Raw genomic sequence first — 12825 nt, 5'->3', positions numbered from 1 at the left:
AGGATAGTGGGGACCCATTGTCTTAGAGGAAAATCCTGAATGATCGTGATCAGCGTTCACTTAAACGTTTGGTGAAATCAAATCGTAGAAAAACAACAGCAGAACTCGGGTCTATGTTTAATAGTGAAAGTAAGAGCATTTCCACACACACAATGTGAAGGGAACTCAAGGGATTGGGACTGAACAGCTGTGTACCGTAAGAAAACCACTAATCAGTGCAGTGAGGCAAACCCAAAAAAAAGGCTTCAACTTGCTAGGGAGCATAAAGATTTGACTCTGGAGCAATGGAAGAAGGTCATGTGGTTTGATGAGTCCAGATTTACCCTGTTCCTGAGTGAGGGCTGCATCAGGGTAAGAAGAGAGGCAGATGAAGTGATGCACCCATCATGCCTGTTGCCTACTGTACAAGCCTGTGGGGGCACTGCTATGATCAGGGGTTGCTGCAGTTGGTCAGGTCTAGGTTCAGCAACAGTATGTGCTCCAAGAATGAGGTCAGCTGACTACCTGAATATACTGAATGACCAGGTTATTCCATCAATGGATTTTTTTTTCCCCTGATGGCACGGGCATATTCCAATATGACAATGCCAGGATTCATCAGGCTCAAATTGCGAAAGAGTGGTTCAGGGAGCATGAGACATCACTTTCACACATGGATTGGCCACCACAGAGTGCAGACCTTAACCCCATTGAGAATCTTTGGGATGTGATGGAGAAGGCTTTGCGCAGCAGTCAGACTCTACCATCATCAATGCAAGATCTTGGTGAAAAATTAATGCAACACTGGATGGAACTAAATCTTGTGACATTGCAGAAGCTTATTGAAACAATGCCACAGGGAACACGTGCCGTAATCAAAGTTAAAGGTGATCCAACGAAATATTAGAGTGTGAGACCCTTTTTTTTTTTTTGGTGGCGACTTTTTTTTGGCCAGGCAGTGTGTATGTATATATATTTATTTATTCATTAATTCTTTAACACGCTACTTCTCCACTGTGAAGCGCAGGTATTTTGCTAGTTGTTAATATATGAGACTCACTATCCCATCATCAAAATAGGTTTGTTTAGAAAAGTGAAAACTCGAGGTATGATATTATTTAAACTTGTGGTAATAAGATTAAGGAGATCATGTTTGTGTTTAAAATTTGTAGAAGTGCCCTAAATTTCTACTTGGGATTAAACTTTGTGACTTATATTTTCACAAATTATAATTTTCAGGTTCAGGTCAGGTTGGGGAGCATGCACTGGTATATAGCGCGCTGCCGCACCCACCACATGACAAAACAGCTCAGGATCCTGGTTGGCAATCCCCAGACAGACATGCGGTCCAGTCCCAACCTCTGGAAATCTGCAGAAGCCAGGTGTTATGTGGGCATCCCCTTGGCCTGGTACAGCCACTTGGGTCCTCAACAATGAGGATCCTGTGAGCCGAATCACCCATTGCACCACATGGCCATAAGTGCCGTAACTGACGCTCCATCACAATGCAGGTAATGTGCCTCATTCAGGACTCCATGAGCAACCGCTCATTCGACACAAAGTCAAATCAGCGGTACCCAAGGAGTCCAGTCCTTATCTCAGATCACTAGATAGCGTCCATGTCTCACAACCATATAGCAAGACAGTAAGCACCAGGACTCTATAGACTTAGACCTTCATCCTTTTGCATAGACATCAGGAGCACCACACACCCCTTTCCAGCGACTGCATGACTTTGAATTAAGTGTCATAACAAAAGGTCTTATTTTTGTACAAATTTGAACACTGCCATGTGCTTTAAGTCAATTTTAAGCTTCTGTAAAATTCCCCTCGGGAGAAATAAAGTGCTGTGTACCCTGCCATCTATGTATGAATCTACTTCAGCGGACTTTACTCTCCTTTTAGGGTATGGTTTGTTTACATCCCCTAAAAATAACATTAATTTCATCTATTCTAATCATCTCTACTACAGGGTAGGATGGTCAATCAATAGTCCAGGGCACCTAAAACGAGTTGCCAGAATCAGGTTAAAAAGACTCCTTATGACACAGCATTGAGCGAGCACTTTAAAGACACTTAAGGCCGAGTGTTCGGTTAGTGCTTTGCATTTTCACATACTGTAGTACCACAAAGGCGGAGTTTTATTGACTTTGTGTCACCGGTCATGAACATAAATAAAACATGAAGGCACATCTCTTAGACACAAAGTACACAGGTGACAAATTAAAAAAGAAAATGCTGACTAAGTTAAAGTTGCTCAATCTTTATATAATCAGAAGATAAAAATATTTTGATGCGAACATGAAATTATTTTACATTCTACCAACCTCATACAAATGAATTCACCCCTAGCTGATATAATAATTTTATTTGTCAATTGAGGTTATGATAAATAATTATCATTTTACATTACACAAGTGTACATTTGAAACCAATAAGCACATGTTTACAAAATTAGAGCTCTTATAGTTAGCAATACAGTATATTTTAAAATTAATTAAATCTCATTTAGTGCAAACTAAAGCGTCATTGATAATAAACTCTCAGCTGAAGATGCACTTTTTTTTTGTTATAATATACAAGGTCATTAATATCTTGAATTTCTCTGTGATTACACAAATTCAGGAGGTCAGTAGGGACAAATCCATATCAAAAGATGTGAATTATGTCATTGCTACACAAAATACAAGCTTGGTTGACCAGACTAATTTATATACATTAGTTATGTAAAGAAAATGTTATTTACAGTAGGTGCCAGTGTTGACCACAAGGAAAATGCAAATATTTCACCTGCACATTGTTCTGTTTAAGGCAGTGCCTGAAAATACTGATAACTTGAAAGTTTTTGATTCTTTTAAGCATGTTAAAATATGGAATGCTATGGATATTAAAATACAATGTAAAAAACTATAAAAGCACTTGCATAGTTTTTAAAATAAATGACCTTTAACTTGAATATTAACCTTGAAATCAAAATTCAGTTTGATCATCGATTGTATGTTAAACTTTCGATTCTTCTTCGTAAACTTCAAACGTGTCCATTGGGACTTTGGATTTGCTTAGTGACTGCATGTCATCCAGGATATGTTTAGGAGTTATAATATGCGTGGACCCTGTAGGGGAAAATAAAACAGAAAGAATTCAGGAATTTTGATAAATCACCAAATAATGAAGCTTGGTAAGTGCAAAAACAGAAGAGTTGGCAACATACAGATATTGAGTCCAACTATAGTATTTTTGATGGGTTACTTACAAACAGGCAGAATGTTAAATGAATGAAATTATTTTCTTTTTTCTTAAAGTCAGTAGTTATAACCACCTTTTAAATGTACACTTTTCCCCTAAAACTAAAATAGCAACAACCTACTTATTTAGAATCTTTAACCTCACTCATATCCACCCCATAACTAGACAAACTACACAGTAATTTCATTTTGAGGTCAACAGTATTTGGACGACTAAACATGAATTCTGATTCAGTCACGTCTTGCTTATTCTTTCTTTCATTATCTGTATACAGACGTGACTGTCAGGTGCCTGCATACAGAACTGAAGGGCAGTGCCTTGACAAAGTAGTCATTCCCAAAACGGAGTTCACATTTTTAATTTATTTGGGCCAAGAGGGAAATTTGTTGTCAGCAGGTTTATACAGAGAGACCAAGACATAACATTACAACACATTAAGAAAGAATACAGCCATCAAACATACACTTAGTACAAATACATATAATGTAGCAGTAAGCATAATACGCCTGGTGAAACATTAAAATAAACGTAATGTAAAAGTAACATTTTCTCACATTCTAAACATGCAATAATCTAGCTGATCTGCAATGTACATGTACACCTGCAATGTGCCATGTACACCTTGCCAAATCAAAAACTGCTGACAAGAAAAAGTCTTAAAGCATTCCGAAACTGTGCACATTTCAGTTTTTAGAATTTATTTTTTAATGTTTTATTTTAATATTTATTTATTTATTTTGGAAATCAAATAAAATTACACTCAAAATCAATTAACATCTCATGTTGTGCCAATCATTTATATGAAAAAGGCTTAGCGGTTTAACACTTTTTCATGGTACTATATAGGATTCACTGAATTCACACTGTAGAATCCTGCTGTTTTCATACAAGTGATAACATTCTCTCTGTATAAATGAGAATCAAAATTAAAGTCTTTACTCACCAATGTAGATCTTAAATGACTTTGACGCTTGGCTCACTTCATATGCACACCTCATTTCAGAGTAGCTGATGCCTCCAATTACAAAGACTATAAGCCTTGAACCACTTCTTCTATCATCTGTACTACTGGGCTTATTATATTTTTGCCGAGCACTGTAAGAAGAAAAGGAGAGGGCTGATAAAGAGAGATCAGCTGATGTCACCAGGAAGCACACAGTGTTCAACAACACCAGCACTCGCTTGGTTAAAACTAAGATAGTCTTATAAAGCTATAAATTAATTTCTTAAAAAAAGTCTGAAACTTTGGGCACTGCAGAATATACTGATCAAAATGATATTTACTTTTTTTTTTTTTAAAGAAAGGCAGTGGGGACTGCAAAATTAAAAACAAAACCGTGCTAATCACTATTTTGAATAATCCGGATAAAACATTAATGGACAGCTTGAATTTTGCTAATTTCAACTGATTTAATTTTTTCAAAGCATGTGTTAACAACAGTCGAAATAAAGGACAGAAGACAGGTATCACAGTAACCTGTCAACATTAAGGGTAAAAAAAGCCGGGTGTGGACAAAAGTTGTCATTAAGCAGTAGATGGCTAAACTTTGAAAAAATGTAGCTTAGACTGTATAGTTTGGTTTTATCCAGTAAACGGCAGCGAAGACCACACGATCAACAGACTCCCTTGCATTTCAGGGTATTCTGATATTCTGCATTACTATACTGTAAGATGAGATTTTGAACCATCAGAAGAAAGTGACACTAAGCATGCTGAATAAGATCTCACTGTATTAATTCCATTCCTATGACTACAGCTAAGGCAATCATCTTAGTTACCAGATTTAAGAAAAGAACAAAAAAATATTGGGGTCTTGATGGACACAAACTATGAGCAACTTGGTTATTCTTCTGGAGAGTGCCGAATATGGAGACAAGCACATATGCAGAATATTTTTTTTACTCTCCCCAAGAGATATCAAAACATTCCCATTTCTTCATTTTCCAGTCACCTATGAAAATGAGGAGGAAACGGTACAAGGAGAAGTCTGCAGCGCAAGACAAAACAAAACACGTCAACGTTGCAAACTGTGAATTAAGAATGCATGCAAGTTATTTGCTTTGAACAATACGTACATAAACTTCTAAATGATCTTTTACAGAGTGCTCAGCTGTTAGCTGTAGCTTTTCTTCAATTTGATTAATAAAAATAAATCTGTTTTTTTTTTTTTATTGAAATCTTCCTACAGCCTTGACTAAAAAAGAAAATCAGCCTCCAAAGAGTTACAGAAGTATGTCTTTCAGTGTTAAATGTTCAAAGCCTAAAAAGTGACACAATTACTCAACTCCTAAACATCTTGTGTACTTCTACAGTGAGATGTTGAGGGTCAGTTCTTGGTAATCAGTCCCATCTTGAAGCCTACCTTACAGCTCCAGAGCCATTGTAAGCTGCCGGACACTCAGACTGGTGTGGCCATTCTTTGGAGTCCAGCTTGTTCTCAGTAGCATCCTGCCAACATTTTAACAACATCATGAGCTAACCATAACCACAGAACCACAGACACAGCACTATGAATCTCGTTAGATTTAAAGCATGATAACATTGTATGTTTAAGGCAAGATTGCCTCAGCCAAACATTTCAGTTGCTGCTTCCATTCCATTGAGTTTAACATATGAGCAAAGAACACCATCTTCATTTTTTAAACTAAAATTACAATACTGAGTAAATCTTGACTTTTGCATAGGACATTTTAAAGTAGTATTATATATACACATGTACATATAGTATTTCACAAGATAATTAATAGAAACTGCATTCAGCCAGTGTTTTTACATTAATAGTAAAATCAAAGCCATTAGAACTTTGGTAAAATATTAACTGTTTTAACAGTTTTTACTTCTGTATTTCGATTTACATCTCCTAAATTATGCAGATAGAGCCAAAAAATTGAACAACTGTAGCAAATGCCTTCTCTAATGTTCCCTTTTGAGTTACACATGACACATGAAATTGTTAAATAGTGAACTTCGTCAAGTAGGAATGCAATCACTCTATGATACGTCCTGTCCAGGCGATATTCCTGTCTTGGGTCCAATGTTAGAAGAGGAAATGTACTAGAAATAAATTTAAATAATCCTAACTTTCTCTAAATGTCTTTAAATTAGAGTCATGAAGCTTTATAACTGATGTGAATAAACTACTCACTTCCATTATATCCTTAATAACAGGCGTCCACCGAGAAAGCTGATAAGTTTCTTCTTGAGAGCGATCTCTTCTCTGTGTCTTACGTGTCTGGTAATTCAACTGGAGAAAGGGAAGAATTTGTAAAGAAATTAACAATTAAAAACAGCAATTAAAACATAAGGGGTTTTCATATACATTTTAGAAACCTGTATAGTTTAACCATGAAATCCTCTAACCAGAATGTAGAATTAATTTGAATTACTTCAATCCCCACTTCACATAGTAGTACTGGAATCTGCTAGAATAGAAGCTAAAAGTTGTACCATTATAATGTCCCATTGTTTATCATGAAGAAATTGATAAATGAAAAGAAAAAAAAAAACCCAGAACAAATAAAACAAGAAAATCAAAAAGAATCATTAGACAATATTCTGATGAAGTTTTTCCATTGTATCATATGTGATTTATATTTTTAGTTCCAAGACCTATCTTTATATATAAATTAGGCTTTATTTTACTATAGTATGAAAAATATTGAACATTTATTAACAAACACATATGGTTATTTTCCATTTATGTTAATCAGTTTCAAATGACTTGGTTCTCCTGTGTATTCAAGCAAGTCTGTGTCATTATGTGTATTAATTCTGCATTCATTAATTTGTAAAATGTTTCCATGTGCTTTACCTGAGAACCTGTCACAGTGCTCAGTGAAGAGTGCTATACAAAACATAAAAAACATGAAACAAATCAAGACCTTATCTGTACATAATGATACACCTGGGGGGTAAAATCCTTCATCATATATTAAAATGAAGTCAAAGGCATATCCACACAACATAATAATAACCTACAAACATTTCACCATCTGCAAATATCATACATTCACCACGTGTAACAGGATTACTTTCCTGATATGAAAGTTCATGCCTAAGTAAAATATACCAATTAAAATTCTTTTCTTTCTCATTTGATAAACATTAAATGTACATAGCACTTGGTGCAACAGTTATGTACTGTATGTGTGATCCTGCTACACCACTAAAGTACAGCTTAGTAATTTAACACATGCTGGTTGCCAGTAATTGCTGGAAAAATTGTTCCGTTTCCTTGAGACACTACTGTGGAAAAAAGTGGATTCAGAAAAAGGATGGATAGATGCCTACAGAAAAATTAGAAACTGCAGATCCAATTTAATGTGTTTAAAGGAATATGTAAATTGTTGAAAGAATTGTTAAGTGTATTTTCAGCAAAAGGATAGCAAATCATAAAATCACTGCACCTTTGTCTGCTTTGTAAAGCACCTTCACAAAAGTAAGTAAATCAAGAAGGCCAGTAGCTCATTCAAAAAGGTGAATAGAATTGGAAGATAAAATACAATACATCTGTGTGCAAAGTTCAACAATCAAGGAGCCAATTGTCAGGACAAAGTTTAAGCAGAGCTCTACTGTCTACTAATAGAAACACATGACTTTTCTAGTCTTAGCTATAAAAGTCACTGCAGTGCACAGATCTCCCATAACCCTGAACTGGACAAACAGATCAGAAAACATGTACGTATGTATGTATGTATGTATGTATGTAAAGACCTACTATTGCTGGAAAAAATCCGATAATGGGTATTTCAGATCTGAATGACTTTTGATTGGTATCAACAGACAACTGTAAACAGTAGCAAAAATGCCCATGAATCCATCTCACTTTACTTGTGTCGCAAATGTCACGTCATCCACTCGTATGCTGACAAAGGTCCAAGCACATGTAGTGTTTGTAAAATATTGTTAAATATGCCACTTCAGAAAACACTCCCATGAACAAAAACGGAACACATTTGTTCCCATGTGACAGTGTTCAAATGACATTCACAGGAGAGTTTCCCTGAAACTTGATTTTATTGACACGAGTATTGTGGATGTTCTTAAAATAAATTTGCAGTTGCCCAGTGAAACTTTATTATTTTCATTCAGCATGATAACACAAGATTAAAACTTTTCTCCGCCATCACTGCAATGTACATGGAGTTAGTAACATAAAAAACAAAAGATTACTGTAGGGTGGAGTATGCCTTTAGTGTTTGATGTCTGTTCAATGAATTAATCATGCAGTACAGGTATTGTAAATGTTGAAAAAGGCGTACCACTTAAACCTGTTGCCTGTCTGGATTAAAGCTTCAAACAACTGACAATCGAGATCCACTTTTTTTTTTTTTAACCATTTTCTTAACCTACCTTTTTGGAGGCACAGGCAGCCACAGGTTATTTCTTAGGAGAGTTAGAGGTTTTAAAAATGAACAAAAATACTTACAGAGGAAAGAATTGGTACTCCAAGCTCCTTCCAGTTTAGAATGATTTTGCTTTCATCCTCAATTTTAATATGCTGAATAAGTTTATTTAAATTCTCTTCAGTTGTTCCTTTTAAAACAGGCGGAAAAAAAAAAAAAAAAAAAATCAGGCAAGAATTCCACTAGCGCTAACAATATTTCAGCACAACATTTTACTATATTTAGTATTTTGCCTACCCAGTACAACACAGGGATAAAATGAAATCATTATTACAATTAATAATCAGCAGTTTGTTATTAGTTACAATACAAAAAGACCCCCTTGTTGCTCATTAAGAGAGCTAAACTATATTGTGAACTTTTTTGGATTAATCTGGTATTCAAAGTAGAATATAAAAGTACCTATATAATGACAAATATAAAATATTCAAATTCTTTTCAGATCATTTATTTACAAAATGTCGCAATAGAAAAGGGCAAAACTGATGGGATTCAAAGCTATGCACCATTTAAACTGAAGATGTACAGCAAAACCGCTCTTATCTTGTCATAAGTGGAGTAATTCTGCAACAAAACTGGAAGGAGTGTTCTCATGGGGTCTTTAACCTTTTGACCTTCTACATCTGCTCCAACAGCCAAGTCCTATTTGCAAAACAAGAGAGGCATATAAATAATTTTATAAACATGCCTATTAAAAAAGCAAACTACATCCCATCATGCTTCAAGGACCATATATATGAATATTTATATTGTTAAACCCATCCTAACCAAAGTTATCCAACTGTATGGCACACGGCCAGGAGCCTGTAAAGATCCCCACACCTGTCAGTGGCCTTCCTTGTGAGGAAACACCCCAGCAAGAGAGAGAAAAAGAGAAACTATGATCAAGAGGTCAGATTTCAAAGTTAATGCTGTGCACAGAGGAGATTCCTATTATATCTAACAGGTATTTTTCAATCCTGTGCACAAGCTCCAATATAATCCACACTAGAGGTTACAGTTCACATCCTAAGAGCTATTTTCTATTACCAAGTTCAAGTATGAGGCCCTGTTAAATTCTTGTCTTTTGCCCTGCTGGTATTGCTTCTAAACCTCATCCTTCACATATCGAGTGGCAAAACGAAATGGTGGTTCTCCACGTTTTTTTTTAGGAATGAGCCTGAAGGACCTACAGTGAATTCAAAGTAGTATTTGGCCCCTTTCACTTTTGGTACTAATTATTATGTTGCAGATTCTATTTTAAATGGATAAATTTGCCACTTTACCCCATCAATCTACATTCTATAACATGAATACAAAATGAAACCATATTTTTAGAAAGCCTTGTGGCTTTATTAAATATCTAAGACTGAAATCTCTCATTAATGTTAGTATTAAGACCCTTTGCTGTGGCACTCCAAATTGTGGCAAGGCTTATCCTGTTTGCTTTAATTATCTCTGGGATATGTCTAAAACTTGAATGGCATCCACCTGCAGGAAACTGAATTGATAATTTAGGAAGGCACACACCAGTATATATAAGCTCTCACAATTCACACTCTATGTCAGGACAAAAACCAAGCCATGAAGTTATTCTCAGTAGACATCTGCAATATAATTATTGCGAGGCATAGATTATGGCAAGGGTATAAAATCACTTCTGAAGATTTGAATGTTCCATAGGAGCACAGTAACCTCAATAATTGTGAAATGAAAGTTCAGTGATCCCTCGCTATATCACGCTTCAACTTTCGCGGCTTCATTCTATCGCGGATTTTAAATGTAAGCATATCTAAATATATATCACATATTTTTTGCTGGTTTGCGGATTTCTGTGGACGATGGGTCTTTTGATTTATGGTACATGTTTCCTCAGTTGCTTTGCCCAGTTGATTTCATACAAGGGACGCTATTGCAAGATGGCTGAGAAGCTACCCAATCAGAGCACATATTACACATTAAATAATCCTTCTCAATGATATACGATATGCTTCCCGTGCCGTGCTTCGCATACTTGAAAGCCCAAACAGCATGTATTAATTTTTAATTGTTTGTTTGTCTCTGTCTCTCTCTCTGACATTCTCTGCTCTGGACGCGCACTTCTTTGAAGAGGAAGATATGTTTGCATTCTTTTAATTGTTAGATGGAACTGTCATCTCTGTCTTGTCATGGAGCACAGTTTAAACATTTGACTAAAGGGTGTTATTTCATGTCTAGATGGCTCTAATAATGTTATAAAATTTATTTAGAATGTTGTAAACAGGTTTTCTATGCTCTAACTGCGAAAATATTCGATTTATTAATAAAGAATCCTACTTTACGGAAATTCATTTATCGCGGCAGAGTCTGGAACGGATTAACCACGATAAACGAGGGTTGACTGTAGTTTCAAACAGGTCAGACTGAGTTATCTGGGCAGGAAGCGCCTTGGTCGGGAAAGTGACTAAGAATCCAATAGTCAGAGCTTCAAAAGTCCACTCCAGAGATGTAAAAACAGTTTGGAAAGGATGACCATCTAAGCAGAACTCCATTAATCAAGCATTTGTAATAAAGTGGGTAGACAGGAGACACTTGAGTAAAAGGCATATGACAGTTTAAAAGACTTAGAGAGCCTAAGGAAAACAGTTTGGTCTGATGAGACAAAAACTGAACTCTCTGGGCAGAACTACAGCACTATATCTGGCAAAGACAATGTCATGCTCATAATCTGCCCAATACCATCCCTCTGGTAAAGTATGGTGTTGGCAGGATCATGTTATGGGGGTGCTTCTCAGCAGCAGTAAAAACCGGTCACAATTGAGGAAAGGATGAATGCAGCCAAATATAAAGAGATCTTTGAGTCGTGTGCACTCTGGAGCAGGTTTTGTTCAGACTAGAATGGTTCATCTTTCAGCATGAAAATGACCCAAAGGATACAGCAAATACAACATTGCAGTGACTTACGGACAAGGCTCTGACTTTCTATGGGTGCCCCAGCCTAAATGCACTAAAGATGGCAGTTTATAGACACTTACCATCCAATATAGTGGAGTTTGACAAAACAGCCAGGAAGACTGGAATGAACTACTCAAAACCAAGTGTGTACAGCTTGCAGAGACGCAAAGCTATAATTGCTGCCAATGCTCCCAAATGGGAGATTTCAGTTGCTGATTTTTAATAACTTTGCAAATCTTTCTAGAAATGTTTTCACTTTGTTGTTATAGGTTACGGAGTGTAGATTGTTGGGCAAAAATGTCAAATTTATTCATTTAATATTAAATCTACAGTTCAACAAAGTGTGCAGAAAGTGAGTGGGTCCAAATACTTTCTGAAGTTAGGTCACCTGGCCAACAAGCACTCAGGCCTGGCTCCGGGGTAGACCCCTGAACCCCTGCAAGGCTCTTTGATTTATTTAGGACTCATGAGAGATATTAAGCTATGTCTGAACCTTCCCCTTAAAACCATCGGTAACTATATCAGTGAACAAATTGCACAGTTCTAATAATCTTACCTGCTCCACTTTGCAAAGCTTTTCCACTTTTTTCTGAAACTCTGCCATACAGTCTTCAGCTAAGCTAACATGTATTGTTTGCTGAAAATAAAAATATGAATGTTATTTACTAAGTTTCAATTATTTTTTTTAATTGTTATTTAGTGTATTTAAATAATTTTTAATTCTTCACATCAATACCTTAAGCTTCTATTAAATATCCTTTCAAACATTTAAGCAATGATATAATCCATTACAGCAAATACTCTGTCATGATACAAGCTTCCCATAATATTCATTGCCCTTTGGTATTAGAAAGCAATGGCAAAATAATGATGCAAGAAAAACAGAACACATTTCTAAACATTCTACTGTAATATTATCAAGTAAACCTCCAATACCTTAGCCATCTGTTTACGGAACGCAGGCATCTTCTTCATTAGCTGAGACAAGGCTCCTATTGTATTATGCTATAGCCAAAATAGAAAATTATTATTTTTTCTCTCCTACTAGCACATTCTTCTTACTGCATATAAATAATGACTTGTAAATAACATGTAACTAATTATTTTACCTTTCCATCTGTGGCTTTTTTGTTGGCAGATATTTCTTTAACAAGTTTAGGGATATGCCTTTATTAAAAAGTAAAAAAAAAATTATTCATCAGATTAAAAAAATTCAAAGCAGCTACTTGCATAATAAATTGTTCAGGAACATGTAAAGAAAAAATCTCCCTCAATGAAAAT

At 35.7% G+C, this 12825-nt stretch overlaps 1 protein-coding gene across 1 annotated transcript in view; it reads right to left on the bottom strand.

Moving 5' to 3' along the window:
- Positions 1 to 2222: 2222 nt before the first annotated feature.
- Positions 2223 to 12825, bottom strand: part of stxbp3 (syntaxin binding protein 3) — a 64579-nt gene continuing 53976 nt past the window's right edge. The window contains exons 11-19 of the mRNA XM_039735516.1: positions 12654 to 12711; positions 12481 to 12549; positions 12101 to 12181; positions 9138 to 9273; positions 8655 to 8761; positions 6372 to 6470; positions 5589 to 5674; positions 4169 to 4320; positions 2223 to 3092 (exon numbers count right to left, since the gene is read on the bottom strand). Of these exons, the coding sequence (XP_039591450.1) occupies positions 2980 to 3092; positions 4169 to 4320; positions 5589 to 5674; positions 6372 to 6470; positions 8655 to 8761; positions 9138 to 9273; positions 12101 to 12181; positions 12481 to 12549; positions 12654 to 12711 (901 nt within the window). The 3' untranslated portion in view covers positions 2223 to 2979. The remainder of the gene's footprint in view (positions 3093 to 4168; positions 4321 to 5588; positions 5675 to 6371; positions 6471 to 8654; positions 8762 to 9137; positions 9274 to 12100; positions 12182 to 12480; positions 12550 to 12653; positions 12712 to 12825) is intronic.

Source organism: Polypterus senegalus, chromosome 14, assembly GCF_016835505.1.
Source record: "Polypterus senegalus isolate Bchr_013 chromosome 14, ASM1683550v1, whole genome shotgun sequence".
Lineage (NCBI taxonomy): Eukaryota > Metazoa > Chordata > Cladistia > Polypteriformes > Polypteridae > Polypterus > Polypterus senegalus.
Note: the sequence above shows the minus strand (reverse complement) of the source record. Positions and strands in the feature narration are given on the sequence as shown.